Below are 18,567 nucleotides of genomic sequence, written 5' to 3'. Positions count from 1 at the left end.
TTTTCTGTTTGCAGACCAGTTCATTCCTGCATTCCAAGTAATGATTTCCTAGACTTTGGGCTGGTTCAGCTGATTGGAACCTGTATTGTAATTAATGTCTCAGTGCAATTTACCTCTTAATAACATAACACTTTTAGCTTCCTTTCTCAGTAAAACCTGTTGCCTGTATAATATTTTAACTGTTATATCTGTCACTGGATAGCCTGTGCACTAGTTGTGCAACACGATTGAATTACCAAGCCTGACAAATTTTTGACTACCAGACCAATTCTTATGAACTAACCCTACCAGACATATGAAGTTTAGCATTTTTGCTAAAGCTGTATTGTATCTTTATGACTTTTGGGAACAATGAACGTGCACAAGGGCACCATTTCCTCTCTTTCTGTACCCAAGCTAAATGTGTTATCTCACTGGTGCATGTTTTGAAAAATGTCCCCACAGCGGTATTGAAGGGTAAAAAATGGTTCCTGTCTCTGAAAGAATGGCTCGTGTTTGCTGAATACTGGCACCCGACCCTGTTGGTTTCCTTAGCACAGAAATTACCTTGATGTGTTTGACAGATAATCAAACCAGAGTGGAAAATGGGCACGGCTACAACTCCCACTTTTTAGGATAGATAGAAAGGTTTTTAACAGCCAAATTACATCAGGACTTCCTTACAAGAGAGTTCACAAACAATGCAGATGGTTTACACTTCTCATCTGTGTGTATGAAGTTTCTTAGATGAAAAGTTAAACTCAGCTTCACAGTGTGCTCATAGCACAGTCCCTGTCTTAGTTCTTGCACCATATTTCTTCTTCTAGGAGTGTATTAGCTTACATTGAAACTAATTATAAATGCTCCTGTATATCAACCTGAAATACAGAAAATATTTGTCTAAATCTGCATTTTCAGATTGTTAAGCTTTGAAGGGAAGGTAATAAAAATGTTGAAGTGTTGCAGCTGCTGGAGATGGTTCCTAGTTACAGTTCTCCATCAAGTTACCAAACATGAACCTTAAATTGGAATGACAACCTGCATCCTCCCTGTAATGTTAGTATAGACAAAATATACCTCTGAATATTTTCATGCTAGAACCCAAACTGGTGCTGGTTTCTGTGTGTTGTTGTTGTTCCCTCATCCTGTCCCCTCCATCACCTGTCTCCCCCCCCATTTTTATTTTAACTGATAATTCTAGTCGTAGTAATGTAAGACTAATTCTAGTCTTACATAAATATGAACCCTTGCAGCATTTAAAACAGTCCCTCTTCCCCCCCACCCCCTCCCCCCAGTATAAGGGACTGTTCAGTCTCAGAAAACCTAAAACTTGTCTAAATGCATTTGTATTGATACAGCCTGGAGGCTGTCTGTGTGTTGAATACATAACAGTTTTTGTTAAAAGAGACAACTATTCTCCCTTTACTTCACATTCTTGCCTTGACATATATGTATGTTTTTAACATTTCTAAAAATAAGAAAACATTTCTTCAGTGGATATTTGAGTTACTTTTGTATTCTGAGCATTTCTTTTCAGTACATCTGTTAGTTCCATTTACTGGCAGATTAAGTTAGGTTTTGGGTTTTTTTTTCATTTTTAACAATTCAGTAATTGATAAGTTTGGTGGAAAACTTTAAATTGCATTAGGAATTTTGTCAAGAGTAGAATTCCAGGTGTCAGTGATTGCTATCACATTTTGGATAATTTGGTATGTATATTTTAGTTTCTTAAGTAGTAACTGTCAGAAGTAGTTAAGAAAATTACTAATTTTCAACAGGTACTATATCAGTAAAATACCCAGGTTGTACTTGTAGAAAGCAAATTAAATGTCTTTGAGAGCTATCTGGCAGATCTGTCCTACCAGCTGCTGGGAGCCACAGATGCAGAAGCAGGTATCTGGTTTGGCTGCCCAGGAGCTAGAAAGATATAAATATATGTGATACATTCCAGTTTTAATAAATTAACAAATTATGGAAAAAACTTTATTGCATAAATACCAAAGTTTAGGGATAAATATATCTAAATGTACACATATACAAAATACATCTATACATAGAGAGCTGCTGACATTGAACTCAGTGAGAAGAGCCCCTGCCATTTGATACAGTGTGATAGTGACTGTCTCCCTTTTGATAGAGCTCTGGCATAATTCTGAAGCAATAGTATTGAGTTAGAAGCTACATCTTCTTTGGAAAGTAGAGTTCATGGAGGTGGTAGTTGTTACCCCAAATATACAGGCATTTTCTGGCATTGTTTTTGAATCTTAACTTGGAAAAATAGCTCAACATTTTTAAATTGTGCTTAATTCTGATCATTTTTCATTTAAAATAATTCTGTACCTTCGTTTCAGTGGTATGTTTTGTATATTTCTGTAGAACTGCACCATCTGTTTCTCAAAAAGCAGATCACTGATAGGATTGTGAAGGGGCTGGTCTGCTTTTGCTCAGGAATTACTTGAGACAGAAGGGAGCTCATTATTCCTCCATACCTGAGATAAATAGGACTCTTTATTTCAAACAAAAATTGCCTTTCTTTGTCTGTTTTCCATTTTATTTTATTGAGATCGGGGGAGACAAAATTTGGAATTTTAAAATGTTATAGAAAACATCACTTAGTCTTGGTTCTTTACCTGTGGTCATTTATTTCCATTTACTTTGTGTACTGTGTTGTAAAACACTGACTACATTTCGGTGCCCTAGCATACTTCATGGCAGGCATAACTCAGTGGGGTTCATTTCATATGCAAAGGCTTCAAGGCTACAACAGCATTTCTCTTCCTTTTGGGAACTTCCCCTTCCAAGAGAGGTAGTTTGGATAGAAGGGCTTCCATATGAACTTTTGTATTTAAAGGTATGCAAAGTTGATGATTAAGCTGCAGACAGTAAGATGCTTCCCAGAAGAGAGACATGGTTTCTCTAAATAAGCTTTGTAATGTAAGATAAAAGTAAAGCTGCTACATACCCTAATACTGGGAATATGTGAATGAGCCTAGGACAGAAGTTAAGTATGAAGGATTTACTGCATTCCTGGGAACGCCATCTGCTATAATGTTCTCTGCAATTCAGTAGCCAGGTCTTGTTGAGACTTGAAGAGATGTGCAACCACTACCTATGTCACTCCTTTACTCCATTCTGTTCAGGCATTTGGAGTTACAGTTCCTGATGGGGGTTGTTACCAGTTTAATTCTCAGTCACATACTGCTCTGTTTTCAAAGCAATGTGATACAGAGGTTATCAGGAAGAAAAAGCATTATAAAAATGGGATAAAAATATAAACCAGCCTATTGTAATTTAAACCAAGTGCATACCTCAAAATATGATTTCTCAAGTAGCTATTAAACTGTGGTGTACGTATTGGCAACCACTGTTGTCCACCAAGAAACCTAATGTCTCGTGTCCCTAGTCTTTGCTTTTAACATCTGTTTTCAAATGTTTCTTGCTATCCCTTAGCTCTGAAAGTCATCATCTTGCTGAGCATGTTCTGAGTGCCCAGTACCAAACCCATGCATGGGGCTGCTCTCACAGGCAGCATGGCTCAGAAACCTCACCTCTGTTGTAACTGATGTCTGCTTTCATTAACATCTTACTGCCTTGCTGCTTGCATTTTGGAACTTTTTAGCATACCTATTAGATCATCTGAAAATGTATTTTAATATCTTGGTTAAGAATACCTGGTATTGGAAAAACATTATGAATTCTAAAGCAGAACATTTGAACATATTTATGTAGTACTAGGCCTGCTTTTCAGGGAGCTGATGGAGTTTCTCAATATTTATTTTACCCTAGCTATGATTTTTTTTTAATTACTTACCTTTATCATTTACTGATTGAATTTGCTAAGAAAGTACTTTTATATGCTCATTCTTATATTGTTATAATTAATTATTTGGCAAAATTAAAAATTCCACATGAGAAAATAAGTTTATGCTCTATTGTTTAGACAAGCTTGATATGTTTCCTGAATGCATGTGTGCCTTTTAAAATTACAAAACATATTTCAGCTAATTGGAAAGAGGATGTAATTACAATTAAATTAGTTTTCCTTGTAATCTCATCCAAAAACCAAACTCTTTTAATTCCCTTGTTTGTTTCCCTACTAATGAGAAATTAATAATTTTCATAATTTTGGCAGCTGGGCTCTCCCTGCCTTTGTCACAGCAGAGTTATCTTTTAAGGATCTACCTATGTAGAACTTCCACCACTGATGATGTCATTCCAAAGAAACGCTGGTGAATTGTTATTGTTTCCTCTCCTTTTCTCCTTCATAATGACATATCTCAAGGATACTTCTCCTCAAGAAAATAATATGGCAGTGTCTGATGTTAAAAGAGTAGCTCTGAGGTAGAGAACATGCCTTTGCAGACAAGGATTGTGCACTTTTACAACTGGCATGAAAACTTACTCCAAGCTGGTCTTTGTGGGTTTTTTGCCCCATGGACTGATGTGATAATGGTTGTGTTTACATGCTGTTTTTTAAGCAAACAAACAATTTAGGTGGATTCTAAGCTGACCAACAGCTGTTCAACCTGAATCAGTACTGTCCTGGGCTGATAAACCCTGATTTACAGGCATGCATATTCCTGCAGCCTCAAGTCAAGCTTAGTGGGAGAGCTGAGCAACCTCATTTTTGCCTGTCACCCTTTTGTAGAGATACCCTGAATCTGGTCTCTGCCTGTGCCTGGCGGGGTCAGCAGCAGTGCAGGGCAGTGCTGCAGCGCTGCACTTGCATTGACAGGGCCATAGATGGGCATTTGTGGGATGCTGCTGGCTGGGCGCAGCGCCATGTGACTTGGCAAATGCAAATAAAAAGGTCTCAAGACACGACACTCCTACTTGCTTTCAGCACATGTTGGATAAACATAGTAGTGTTGGAGACAGCTAAGCTTCTTCTATATTCAACACCTCATTTACAATGCTAAATTTTCCCCTTTTTTGTTTTTTTTACCTTAGTCTGTCTGTAATAAATAAATTTGAAAAAAAGAAATTGAGGGTGATTATGATGAAAAATAAAATAACTATTATTTGTTAATATTTAGAGGTATTGGACAGTAGGTCTGCAAATATTCAGGACAAAGATGCAGAATGAGGTGAAAGTAGTAATCTTACAGGGTTTTCTCTGTCCAGCCAGAAGTGACCAGAGCTGTTGCTGTCATCAACTAAGCAAGTCAAATGTTGACGGGAACTAAAATTGTGTTGTTTTAACCGATTTAAATAAAGGTGAATGTTAAGTAATTTCACAAGAATAGAAGAATAAGTTTCAGCCGGCATCCTGTGGAGTGAAAAGTTGAACTGATAGGGATTAAGAATCTCTATTATCAACATTAAAAAATTAATTATAAAATTTACAAAGTGAACTGTAACTTTCAAATGTTCTTGTTGCTAATTTAAGTTAAAAAGTTAATCTCCTTTTAAGTGCTGCTATTTGTATTGAGCATATTGAGTGTGAGCAAATTGAGCTCAATTTGTGTGAGACATTGCTAGAATTGAATCATCTTTACAACAACAATACCAAAGAAAGGCAACTGTTAAGTATAAGTTACTCATTTTTCAGTTTTCTGCCCTAAAACAGCTTGCTCCCCTTTTTCTTATCTAAGCAATCTCCTTTGGCCAGAGATCATAAGCAGAAATATTGTCAGAAAACATTTTCTGGGAAATCTAGATGGTTGGAATATCAAAATTAATCTTCAAGTGGAAAATATGATGTTATTACCATTTCTAATTTTGTTGCTATCAACAAAAGTATATTGTTGTGCCAGAATCATACATTCATATGCCATGCATTAGGCAAACTGCTTCTAAAATGTCTGCTTAGATGGCCTAAATTACATATAAACAATGACATACTTGTATACAATAAAGTATTTATATATTAAATATACAGAAAAGGTATATGTGCATATGCTGAAACTTTGTGGATATTTGGAGTATTGAGATAAAGTTATGTTTCCCAGCTGAAAAAGGACAATTTCAAGCAAGCTAGTCTGATGTTTTGTCACATGATAGACCACGGTTAATTTTGAGCTTAATGTCTTTCAAACAGCTGTATTGAGGCCAAAAAATACAGTTCTGATTAGCTTCAGTGCTGAACATTTTACTTTTTTCCTTTTTTTCCCCCTCAATTAAGAGTTCTGATTGCTCCTGCATATTAACTTTTTTAGTCTCTATTCTTCTTCCAGTGAATTTCTGCATTTCTAAGTGAAATTCTTACTTCCATTTGAGCTGATAGTACTGCAATGCCTCAGAACTACATTAAGTATCTACTAAGAATGTCTCAGGACCTACAGTTGAAAATAAAACTGGGGAGAAAAAGTGGGGCTAAAGACCTGGGGAAGCTCAGTTCACAGCTTCTCTAGGTTACAGATGTTTCTCAGAAGTCTTTGCTCATCTACATACATGGATGGTTCTAACACAGAAGTTGGTCCCTTGTCTCCAAGTACCTAATTAAAAGTATGGCTGTAATTGGGTCTGTCTGATTGGCCCACAGAAGCTACAGCAGAAATTCAGCTATGGCTGAAGTTGTTACTGGGTGAATATTTCAGCCTTATTATTAAAACAGGGCCATTGAAAAAAATCATAAGAAACAAAAAGAAACCTTGTTAAGAGTTTCGGTACTTTTTTTACCTTGAATTCCATTATCTGGATTGTGCCTTTAAAATATCCTAAGTGCTTCACATTGCCCTTTTTGAAGAATTGATGGTTCTATTAAATTATATTATGCATACCCTTTTTCCTTCATCTTGAGGACAAAAAAATGGACTTTTGTAGCCATGTGTTAACTCTGAAGAAGTGGGGCTGTTCAACATGTGTAAATGCTTTGAACTTTCCCTCTCTTTCAATTTTCCTGGACCGTAGACCACTGGAACTTTTACCTCCTCTCCATCCAGAACTGCATGTCTGATCATCTTTTTGTCTATTTTTCCTTCCTGCAGGGACCCCCAAAAAATACAGCAGCTGCAGAACCAAATTCGTCTGGAGCAAGAAAGTGGACAGTGGTATCGTCACCCACAGCAACCTGATCATCAGCACCCTCCCTCTTCTCCTTCCTTTCCTCCTCCCCCCTCCTTCCAGGAGCTTGAGTCCAGCCAGTCTGCCACCTCTCCTGTGCCAATGAGTATTCTTAACTCTCATACTTCCCCAACCATGCAGTCTTCCAGCTCCTTCAACTATGCTCGGCCTAAGCAGTTCATTGCTGCCCAGAACATCAGCCCTGCTTCAGGTTATGTGACTCCATCTTCTGGGTCATCCACATCTAGCCTTCCTTCTCCTATGTCTCCAACTGCTTCTCAGAAACAGTTTGGGAGAGTGCCAGTTCCTCCCTTCTCTCAGCAGTTTGCTCCAGAAGGGGAATATGCCTGGTCTCCTTCTTCTCCATCCCCTCCACCCCCACCTCCACCTGTCTTTAGTCCAACAGCGACATATCCTGTGTGTGATTCCTTTCCACTTCCACCTCCTCCACCCCCTCCTCTTCCTTCACTTTCTTCACCTTCCCACAGCCTGTCTCCAACTCCAAGATTTCCTAATTCCAGCCAGTCTCCAGCAGCTTTTCTCAGCTCCATGCTGCCATCCCAGCCACCACCCATTTCTGTCAACGCATTAGGCCTCCCGAAAGGAGTGACGCCTCCGTAAGTATCAGCTGATGAGCTCCTTGCTGTACTGCAGATTGTAATGAAGATTATTGCACTTGCTTCATTTGTACTTTTCTAGGGTCCTTTGCTGTTAGCAGTTATCTGAGAGGGAGAGATGTGTGAATAAATTGCAAGTGCTTCTGTGCTAGAGATGTGAGATAGTTTTTTAACCCTCACAGAAGTGAGATTCTGAAAGAGCCCTACAGTAGGAACGCAAAAGATGGGAAGCTGAAGCTTTAAACTGGAGTTTAAGAAAATGTGAAAGCAGGAGCAAAAGGCTCTGAAGGCCCAGGGCAGTGGAAGGAGGTCCAAGAAAACCCTTCTTATGGCCCAGTTCTTTTAAAGTCACATGTTCAGTGATATTTACAGTTTGTGTTCCTATTACATCTGCAGGTAGAGAAATATCAAGTAAAGAGAATATCTTTCAGAAGTCCCTATAGCTTTGTGATACTGAAAACACAAGATATTAAAGTATACATCTGATAACAAAGTGGCCATAACAGTTCATTGGCTTTGGCTACAGATTTTGTTCTGAGGAAGTTTGGGAAAGTGTTTAGGGAGGGATTTAAAATAGCAGTGCATAAAAACAAACAGAATCCCTATCCCTAACAACTCTGCATACTTATTTTCCCCTTTTGTCTTCTCTAAAGGCCAAAATAGTATTTTGGAGCATGTCAGCTCTCATCATAGATCAGTTTTTCTTTCCACTGGCACTAGACTCTCATTCCATCCTTACAGAACACAGAGACATGTTGAAGAACAAAAATGAGAATAGCTGTATCCAAGGCTTATTTATAACCTTGTCCAGAAGTTTGTCTAAACATATCTACAGTATCTAGGTGACTTGCTCAGCTACATACTGTTGCAGTGGGAAATTCTGTTATTTCAATCCAACATATGAAAAGGAAGAGAAAGAAGAAAGAGGACAGATATCTAAGTAATAAGTCATGTATCTGTTTTAAAAAGCATTTATTTATCTTGATTTGTTTCATGCAGCTCATTATGGAGTCTGGCCATGAAACGATTTTAGGAGAAAAATTAATAAATAGTGCAATTTGCCCTTGCAGTCATCACAGTTGTGATTTTCTGTCTTACTGTGTCCTTTGCACTGGCTGAGTTTCACTATTGATACTGAGCACTGAAAATTGCATGATTAATTTACTGACAGCTTGACCAGAAAGCACAGCCCGCTATTACCCTTGCTTTTCCAAGAAAAGGCTCTAGTCCAGCTATACAGCTCTGACAAGAGCTGGATTCATTTTTGAGCTCACCTCTGCGTGCTGTGAGGGTAATAGCAGCAGCTTGAGCCTCTGCTGTGTCCCTCTTTCCCTGTTACTCTGTGCTTATGGATACATGTTCTCTCTTGAAGCATTAGTTGTGTTCTTCCTCATTCCCTTTGATCTTGGGACAGAGAAACAACTCTGCAAAGATTCTTCCCCCTTCACCATGCCCCTCACTTTCCCAACTGCAGCAGCCAGTCTGGGTATGTACATGACGGTGTGTCTATCTATATTCCTCCCTCTCCCACCCCAACAAGGCAGCAACCTCGGGGTCTGAGTTGAGGATGAGGTAGTTGGCTGTTTTTCTGCATTCCCTCAGGAAATAAAGTCCAGATGGGAGCTGGATCGTGTTAACTATACTGAATGTATGTGTGTATAATTTATGTGTGTATATATATGTGTGTGTGTATATACACATACACAGTGAGCATTTGTAATCTGAATTATAACATTAAAACGTGGTAAAATATGTACTGTGTGATGCAGAAAAGCCATAATCTATTGTTATATATCTTTGATGCCAGTTTTTCCCTGGCTGCTTCTTTTTCATGTTACTGTGTAGGTTAATGTCTGGTGTGTCTTGCTGAGTAAATTACATTGTTTCCCGTAATTCTAATACCACTCCTGAGCAGTTCTTCCCCTGGCCTCCATTTCCCCCTCAGCTTTAGGCCTCTTCTGCTTTGTGCTAGAGCCTCAATTCTTTTTCCAACCCCTTCCACTTTTTGCTTCTTTTCCTTTGTCTTTTGCTCCATCCTCACAAGTCCTCCTCAGCACATTTATCTTTCTGAGACATAGTTTCTGAGCTTCACACACTATTCCATAACATCAGCCTGTAGTCTCACCATTTTGCCATGATCTCCAAGATCTATTGGTTGAAAATTATGGTGCTGTTTCCTGACAGTGTGCTTTACAGACTGTGTACAAGAAATAAATTGTTGCATTCAAAGTTTTGCTCAGCAGCTGAAATACTAGTCAAGCCACTTATCTTCAAAGACTGTCATTGCTAAATCTTGGCACAACCACAGATCTGCTCCTCAAAAGCAGAACTTGATAGGCATCATTTTTTTCAGTTTTGTGTTGTGGTAGGAACAGAATAAAGGTAAAGTAATAAACATTGCAGGTGGAGGCACTTATTTTTGGAAATGGTCAAAGGCAGCACCATAAAGTTCTCTGTGTCTGTATACAAAACAGTAGTCTTTGTTACTCCTCTTGGAGTCAAACCTTCATTAGCTTTCTTTGGTCATTTCCTTTCCTGTGCATGTGTCATATTTGTTCTACTGAAAAGAGAAATCTATCCAAGGAGATGCAGGACAAAGCAAGAGGAGCTCAAAGCTTTGGCCCAGCCCCAGAGATATGACATCATTGGCATAATGCAATGAGTCCTGGGACTGGTGTGCCATGAAGGATGGTTACAAGTTACAGGGGGGATAGGCAGGGCAGGAGAGGCAGGGAGGTTTGCACTGTATGTAATAGTGGCTCTGGAATGAATAGTGCTTACAGTTGGCAATGGCATGGTCAAAAGCCTCTGGATAAGGATTAAGGGACAAACAAGTAATGCAAATGTCATCATGGGAGTCCACTATAGACCTCCTATCCAGAATGATAATGCTGATGAGTTTTTCTTTAAGGAACTAAGGAACATCTCTAAGTTAACCACTCTTCTCCTTACGGGAGACTTCAAGTTGGCAAATGTTAACTGAGAATACCAGACAGCTAATTCAAGCAGGTCCAGAAGGTTCCTAAACACCTGGATGATCACTACATGGTGCAGACACTAAAAGAGCCAATGTAGTAAGATGTCGTCCTTGATCTGCTGCTCATTAACAGAGAGAATCTTATGACTGAAGTGGAAATCGATGGTTGTCTTGGCCACAGCAACTACAAAGCAATTGGATTTAGAACTTCAGACTGCTTAGGGAACTAAGGTCCCCTGGGAAAATGTTTTTGATGGTGCTGGGGTCCATCAATGCTGGTGACTTTTTAAGCACCACCTCCTATGGGCACAGGAGCTGGTAATTCCAAAACGTTGGAAAAGCAGGTGAGGCAGCCCAACTTGGCTAGGCAGGGATCTTCTTCTAGAGATAAGGCAAAAAAAAAGTAAATGTTTGACCAGCAGAAGCAAGGTGACATGGGAGGACTACAGAGGTGCCGCTCTCCTCTATGGGGAGAAAATTGTGAGGGAAAAGCTCAATTAGAGCTGAAGCCAGCCAGTATTATGTAGCACAATAAAAAGAACTTTTAAAAATATGCTAGTTGCAAAAGGCAGTCCAGAAATAAGAGTGACTTGTTAAATTATGAGGGTGTTCTCCATACGAACAGGGACATAGACAAGGCAGAGGTGGTTAATGCTCTCTTCAGTCTTCAGCACCAGTCATGGACTATGGGGGTCTCACTGGCCTGAGCTGAAGGATGAGGATTCTGAGAATTATAAACTCAGAGTCAACTCTGAACTTGTGAGGGAATCACTGCTCCAGCTGGGTCCCTGTAAGTCTATGGGGCCTGATAGGATTCATCCAAGAATCCTCAAAGAACTGACTGATGTTCATTACAAGACTTCTCTCAATGACTTTTTGAACAGTTTTGGGAATCTGGAGAGGTCCCACTTGACTTGATGCTGGCTAATGTTGTCGCAGTTTTCAAGAACAGCATGAGAGAAACTACAGGTCTGTCAGTCTCATTTCAGTGCCTGGTAGAATTATGGAGAAGATTACTCTTGGCATTATTGAAAAACACCTGAAGGATAATGCAGTCATTGGTCAAAATGGCTTCATCAGGGGAAAGCCCTGTTTGACTAGCTTAGTTTCCATTTATGACAAGGTAACCCACCTAGCTGAGAAAAGGAAGTCTGTTCATGTAATCTCTCTGGACTTTGGTTGAGCTTCCAATACTGTCTTTCATGGTGTCCTTCTGGACAAAATGTCCAGCATTCAGCTGGATCAGTACATCATATGATGGGTGCTCAACTGGCTTACGGGTCAGGCGCAAAGAATTCCAGTAAACAGAGTTACATCAGGCTGGCAAACAATCACCAGTGGGGTTCCACATGGCTCCACTGTAGGGCCAGTGCTCTTCATAAATGACTTAGACACAGAATTCAAAGGAATACTAAGTAGATTTGCTGTTGATACTAAACTGAGAGGAACTGCCAACTACCTTGAGGGCAAAGAGGCCCTACAGAGAGATCTTTACAAATCAGAGGGTTGAGCAATCACCCACAGTATGAAGTTTAATGAAGGCAAGTGCTAGATTTTGCACCTGGGACAGGGCAGCCCTGGATATACAAGAGGACTGGGCGATGAGAGGCTTGAGAGCAGCTGTTTGGAAAGGTACTGGGGGTCCTGATTGATGGAAAGTCATTGTGCCCTGGCAGCCAGGAGGGCCAACTGTGCCCTGGTGGGCATCAGGCACAGCATCCCCAGCCAGGAAAGGAGGAGGGGATTGTCTTGCTCTGCTCTGCACTCAGGTGGCCTCACCTCAAGTCCTGCGTGCAGTTTTGGACACCACAATACAAAAAAGACATTAAGCCATTAGAGAGAGACAAGAGGAAAGCAATGAAGATGGTGAAGGGCCTTGAGGGGAAGCCGTATGGGGAGTGAGTGAGGTCACTTGGTCTGTTCAGCCTGGAGAAAAGGAAACTGAGGGGAGACCTCACTGCAGTCTGCAGCTTTCTTGAAAGAGGAGGGGCAGGCACTGATCTCTGCTCTGTGGTGACCGGTGACAGGACCTGAGGGAATGGCCGGATGCTGAGTCAGGGCAGGTTTAGGTTGGATACTTGATCTACACCCAAAGGGTGGTTGGGCACTTGAACAGGCTCCTCAGAGTAGTGGTAACAGCACCAAGGCTGACAGGATTCAAGGGGTGTTTGGACAATGCTCTCAAGCACACAGTAACTCTTGGGGTGTCCTGTGTGAGCCCAGGAGTTCGATTCAGTTTTTCTTGTGGGTCCCTTCCAACTCAGAATATTCTGTGATTCTGTAAAAACATTTCTAACCCTCTCTTCAATTCCTGTATTTGTGGGCCCATGAACAGTAAATACCATGCTAATGTTTCAACATTTTCCTTGGTTTTGAGCCCTGAGATTCTGTGGAAGTGACTGCATTAGCTAAACTAGTTTAAACCAATGAATATTCTTTCCAGTTAAATTTGGATAATTTGGAAACATTGCAGTGGGAATTGTTAATTTGTTTGGAATGGAGTTTTTTGTGGTTTTGTTGTTTTGGATTTTTTTTTTTAATAGCATGTGGTCTTACAGTCTTGCATGTATTATAGGAATACCTACTTGTGAATTGACATTTTATTTGGACATTAATACCTAGTAATTAACCTTTAAATATTTTAAGTATTTATTTGCAACAATATGGTAAGTGTTTCCCTTGAATGAATTGTATCTCAGTTTTCCAGTAAGCTCTAGACACTTTAGAGTGACCAGTGTTTTCAAGCTGTGGTGGTGTTAGTTGAACAAGCTTTGGCAATAACCTTTTTATTAATGGAATAGATTCCGTAGACTTTGTGTCTTGCTAGAGCATTGTGTTATTAAGCAGAAGAGAAGTGTTGGTGGAACTGCATAGCTAATTAAGTACTTAAGGGAATTATAAGCACTTGTGAGTAATTTCTGAGGCAAAACTTGGCAGGAGTAAGTTTGTTGAATAGTGTTCTTAAAAACCTCAGTTTTTCTTTACCTAAAGAAAACTCCAGGGTGGATGGATCTGTTGTATTCAGATTAGCTTTTGGTTACAAAACACTTTCAGGGAAGAGAGTTAATGTGACAGAAACATAAGACTGAGGGGGGTTAGTTCACAGATAAGTTTGTAGAACCTAGAAACTGATCTTCACTCTTCCTAGAAAGAAAATTAAAAAGTTACTTGTGAAGGAATAGAGATAAGTATACCTAAAAGTCCTAGCTAAGCACATAAACTATATGTTTACATGAGCATTTGTGAAAGCACAAATAATCCTATGAGAAGGATTTGTTGACTATTTATTTAGTGAATATTTGCTTTTAAAAAGTATAAAACCTGCCACTAAAGGATGTGGAATTACCCAACCTGGAGAAATGGGATCTCTTTCTAAGTGTAAAAAATAAATATTGTTAGCTATACATATATCCTTTTGAAGGCAACTTTAAAAATTAATGATTTTTGTTAAAGCAGACCTTTTCTTAAAGTAGATATCTTCAGTAATACTACCTTAGTTAAAAACAGGAAAAAATATGACTGTACAGAATTAGTGAAAGAACATGAATATTGAGTTACTACTTTCTGGAAAAGGATGGAAAATGGAAAACCTTGTACAATTACCTTGTAGAAGGTAATTAAATAAGCTGCTTTTATCATTCTGCACAAAATTTAACTGCTGTCTCAGTGACCTTTAGAACATTAAATCCAACTCATAAAGGAGATTATGTAGGAATCATGAGAAAAGCAATATCAGAAAGAGATTACACTTTTTTCCCCTTTGAATCAGAGCTGCTGATCTGTTCTTGCAGCTGTGTACTGTGACTGTCCATTGCATTCTGTCTCAAATGGAATTGAAACAAACATTTTAGTAATTGCCATGTTCCTTTAGTCAACTGGCAATGATGGTGACCACTCTGAGGAAAAATACACTTCTCTATCTATCTTACAGCCTTCAACACTCTCCCAGCACAAAAGCCAACTTTCATTTTAGAGTAAACTGCATTGCTCTCTTATGTAGATGGGACTTATACTTTTCCTGTTTCTCTAAGTTATGCTTGTCACAACTTTTTAAAAATGGAGGTTATCTACAATAGGATTGATCCTACGCATCATGAAAATCATGATGCGTAGGAGGAAGTACCTTGATTAAGAAATCCAGTATCAAACTGAGAAGACAGGTCAGGATGTTTTCCTTGCTTATGAGAAAGAGAGAGACTTCATCTCTCTTTGCTGCCTATTCAGTCATACCAGGAGATATTCCCAGATAACATATTGGGAAAACATATTTAAAGGCAAGTATTGCTGTAACTGGAAAAATTCCAGAAAATATCACGATTTGCATTCATTCTCAACCTCCAATTTTGTTAAGCTATTGCTCCTATCCATTAAACCATTTTTGTTTAAATTTTCTTGAAAATTTTCTTTTCCCATAGGTTGGATACTACTTGTGGCTGTTATACCAACCCATGAGGGGTTTGGCTGTGATATTAGACCAATTCCTGTTGGTTGTGCTAAGAAACAGCTCATATAGGGGGCTTTGTTTTTGCATGTGCTTATCATAAAATACATATCCATATCAGCTTTTCTGAGATATGATGAATGCATGTTTGTTCCACTTGAACTTAGAAATCCAGGTTGTGCCCCGGATCTAATCAATTAAAGCTGTGCAAAAGTAGAGCTCAAGGATGTAACATGGAGACACACAGACATTAGCCAAAATAACAATATCCTGACAATCATTGCTTCTGGAAGTATTAATATTCAAGATATGTATTATCCAGTTCTTTTTTCAAAATGGTATTTGCAGCTACTTAAGAATATTGAAGATGGCAGTGAACTTGACTAAGAGAATTAGGACATGTATTTCCCTATTAAAAAGACAGAGAGGCTGTTCACAGCATGGCTTTGATGCTTGTTTTGGTCTGCAGGTTTTTCTTTTCAGGGAACTTAATTTTATAACTTCTTTATTTTAAACAGATCTGAATGCCACAAAAACATCTGTGAATGTGAAAACCAGGTACAGTGTTTGATAGTTGCAGAGACCTTAACCAGTAAAACCACATCAACTGGAATTAGTTGATATTTTGGATATGACACCTTTTCCCAGACCAGTGTAGCTTTTTCTTTACGTGCTTCTCACAGTTACCTGTTCTTCTAAAGATTTCAGGTCTATGAGGATTGTGCCAGCCTTTTCTACCTAAAGCAGTTGATGCTTTAGTTATTTCTTCTTGACCATCAGTTCCAGCATACTGCTGGTAACAATCAGAAATTCAGATTATGAAATAGGCATTTGATTTTTGATTTGATATCAAAATATGTGCACATCTTTTGAAAGGCAAATGGTGCTTATGTAGCTACAGTAACCAGTGCAGCATGAGACAGAGAGCTTGGTCAGGAGGGGAAGGAACTGAACAGAGGAATGAAAAAGTAGTAATTCTTCTTTTCATGGGTAAAAATGCATTTTTAAACATAAGCTTTAGAGAAAAAAATGGTAGCAGTCATGCACTTTGTAGGTGAGTTGTACTCTTTGTTATCTAAACATTAAGAGGGATTAAAGATGTTCAGAAATTGATATTGTTCATTTCTGTCTTAACCCTATCCAATGCTGAGATATGATTTATTTTTTTCAACCACAGTTTCAGAACATTGCGTGGTAGAAATAATTGAACTTTTGTTACATTTGTTCCATTTGCTGGAAGTCATCCTTAGTCAGGTCTGTTCTTCAGGCGTTCCCTTAATTCAGATGCATGTAACATCACATTACTGGACACAGCTGAAGCTCCTGGTCTCCACAGCAAGTATGACAAGATCAGACTGAACCAATTTTATTATACAGCTGCAGCTTCAAGTTTGTGACCTGTTACAGTGCTTGTAGTAACTTTGCTTTTACAGTAAGTTAAAAATGTGTAGAGTGAGCAGGAATTAGCTGTATTTTTGGAAGGCTTTAGTTTTAAAGGAAAAAAAATCAAGTTACTGTTCATTACCTCAGTACCAGAGAATTAATTTGGATTTCTGTGAAACTAAGCCATATTGGCTGCAAACAGGAATTTGTTCTTGGAAGGATAACAACAGCCAGCCTGTTGCCCTTGTTTACACTGTAAAAGGTACATAGGAAAAGAGGGAATTGCATCCAGCATGCACTCCGTGTAATTAAAACATAAAAAGTACTGCTGGTTTGGCTTTCATTCTAAACAAATGTCAGGGCAAATATTCAAAACTAAGGAGAGCCAAGCCGAGGCTGCAAAAATCTTTGCTGTCAAAAATCTCTGTGTGAATTAAGATGACAGTTTTGGCAGTTTCATTGCACCCTTTCTGACCAAAAGAATTCAAACATTTGTGCTTTTATCTACACCTGGATTCAGGCTCCCAGTGACTTAGGTGATGTGTGTTTCAGAGGTGCTTAAAATCCATATGAGTTGCAGCCTACTTCCTAAGGCTGTTCATTTCTCTGCACATTTGTGGTGGTGGTTGTGTGCTTGAGACTGATGCTGTCAATAGCCTGAAATATGCTGTCTCTTGCTAGCTTAATGCAGCAAATCTGAAATTTGCCTTGGGCAAAGAATGAACATACGAATACATCAATGAATTGGCAGATTGTTTTGTTTGATATTATGCCTGAGAGAAGACAGAAAGAAAGTTCATGCGTCACTGAGGACACAAATCTTTGGAGCTAAATGCATCCAGATAAGGGCATGTAAGGATGGTGGAAAATATTTGAAAAAGCAGCTGAAGAAACTTTGCTGCCAGGCTGTCTTGCCATGTAAACCATTACTCAGGCTGAAAGGATCTGTGCTTTAGAAGATAGATTTACTAAAGTCCTTCTATTTGTTATCATTGCTTTGTAGACATTTTGAAATTCATCCCAAGAGTGTATGTCTTAAGAGTTAACTTGCTGTGGGGTATGTATGTATGCATATATATATATATATATATATTTCAATGCTTTTGAGTAATCATATACAGCCTTTGAAGGCGGTGGCAATTACAACGCTGATAGAATGAGCTGCTGCATATATATACACACACACACACACATTTTTCCATTTGGACAGTTTTTAAAGTGTATATATTTAGAGAAAGAGATTCTGAAGAGGGGGTGGAAACAGAGCATCTGTAGAAAGAGTTGTGTTTCCTTATGCACTGCTATGAGTTTTTTGTCACAATTTAAAATAGTACTGAAAAAGGAAGAGAAGAATCTCTCCAAAGGTATTTGAAGAAATTTTGACCAGTGCTCACTTTTATTGTTAAATTTTTAAACCAACTGCTTCCTTGCTTAAATACTTAATAAAGGTATGATAATCTACTTTTCAGGCAAGTTGCCTTGACTAGGTCTTGGGTGACACTTCCACGTGGACTGTGCAGAGCTCAGGATCATCTGACACAAAACCAGAGATCTGGAAGGTTGTTAAGGACTCTGCCTTTCCTATTAAAAGTTCCCCAGGATCCCCAGGCCATTGCTGTCATATTTGCATACCTTGTTCTTAAATAAAATTCCTATGTAGCCTTGCTACAGAACTTGCTCCAGTGTTTAAATGTCACTATTGTAGGGTGGAGGAAGGAGAGTTCTCCATTGTTTGTGTCTAAGCTAGGCCTGTTCTTCTTCAAATTATTGTGACTTATCATCCTCAATGGACATGAAGAATGATTAAATACCAGCTATTTTCTGATGTCAGCTGTTGTCTGATTTCTGACATTTCATTTGAATTGCCTATCTTCATTCTCCTAATTTCCTGACTAAATAAACAAGAATTTTTGCCTCTCTGTGCGTGACATAGTTTGTCACAAAAGCTATGCTTTTAAAACCATGTGGTAGTTTTCTTGTTCTAAAACTTTCCAGTTTGCTGTATTTTTCTTGAAGTGCAGTGGTAAAACTGGATTCAGTATCTAATAGCAAGGAATAAAGGAAGACAGCTCAGTTTCATGTCTTATACTTGGCCTGCCCTGGAATTATATTTCTTTCCCTTTTGAAATAATAGTGTTCATTTCCAAGTTTTAATCTCATAGATT

The 18,567-nt window shown here is 38.8% G+C and overlaps 1 protein-coding gene across 9 annotated transcripts in view; it reads left to right on the top strand.

The window, feature by feature from the left end:
- Positions 1-18,567, top strand: part of PALLD (palladin, cytoskeletal associated protein) — a 183,930-nt gene that overhangs the window by 137,435 nt on the left and 27,928 nt on the right. For 7 of the 9 annotated variants that reach the window (XM_031057202.1, XM_031057296.1, XM_031057249.1 and 4 more), the window contains one exon: positions 6,909-7,601. In XM_031057202.1, coding sequence (XP_030913062.1) covers positions 6,909-7,601 — 693 coding nt within the window. The remainder of the gene's footprint in view (positions 1-6,908; positions 7,602-18,567) is intronic. The other 2 variants (XM_031057345.1, XM_031057534.1) reach the window with 1 other exon arrangement.

The sequence above is a fragment of the Geospiza fortis genome, unplaced genomic scaffold, assembly GCF_000277835.1.
Source record: "Geospiza fortis unplaced genomic scaffold, GeoFor_1.0 scaffold40, whole genome shotgun sequence".
In the NCBI taxonomy this organism is placed as follows: Eukaryota; Metazoa; Chordata; class Aves; order Passeriformes; family Thraupidae; genus Geospiza; species Geospiza fortis.
The sequence above is the reverse complement of the archived record's forward strand: the minus strand, read 5'-3'. Positions and strand labels throughout refer to the sequence as shown.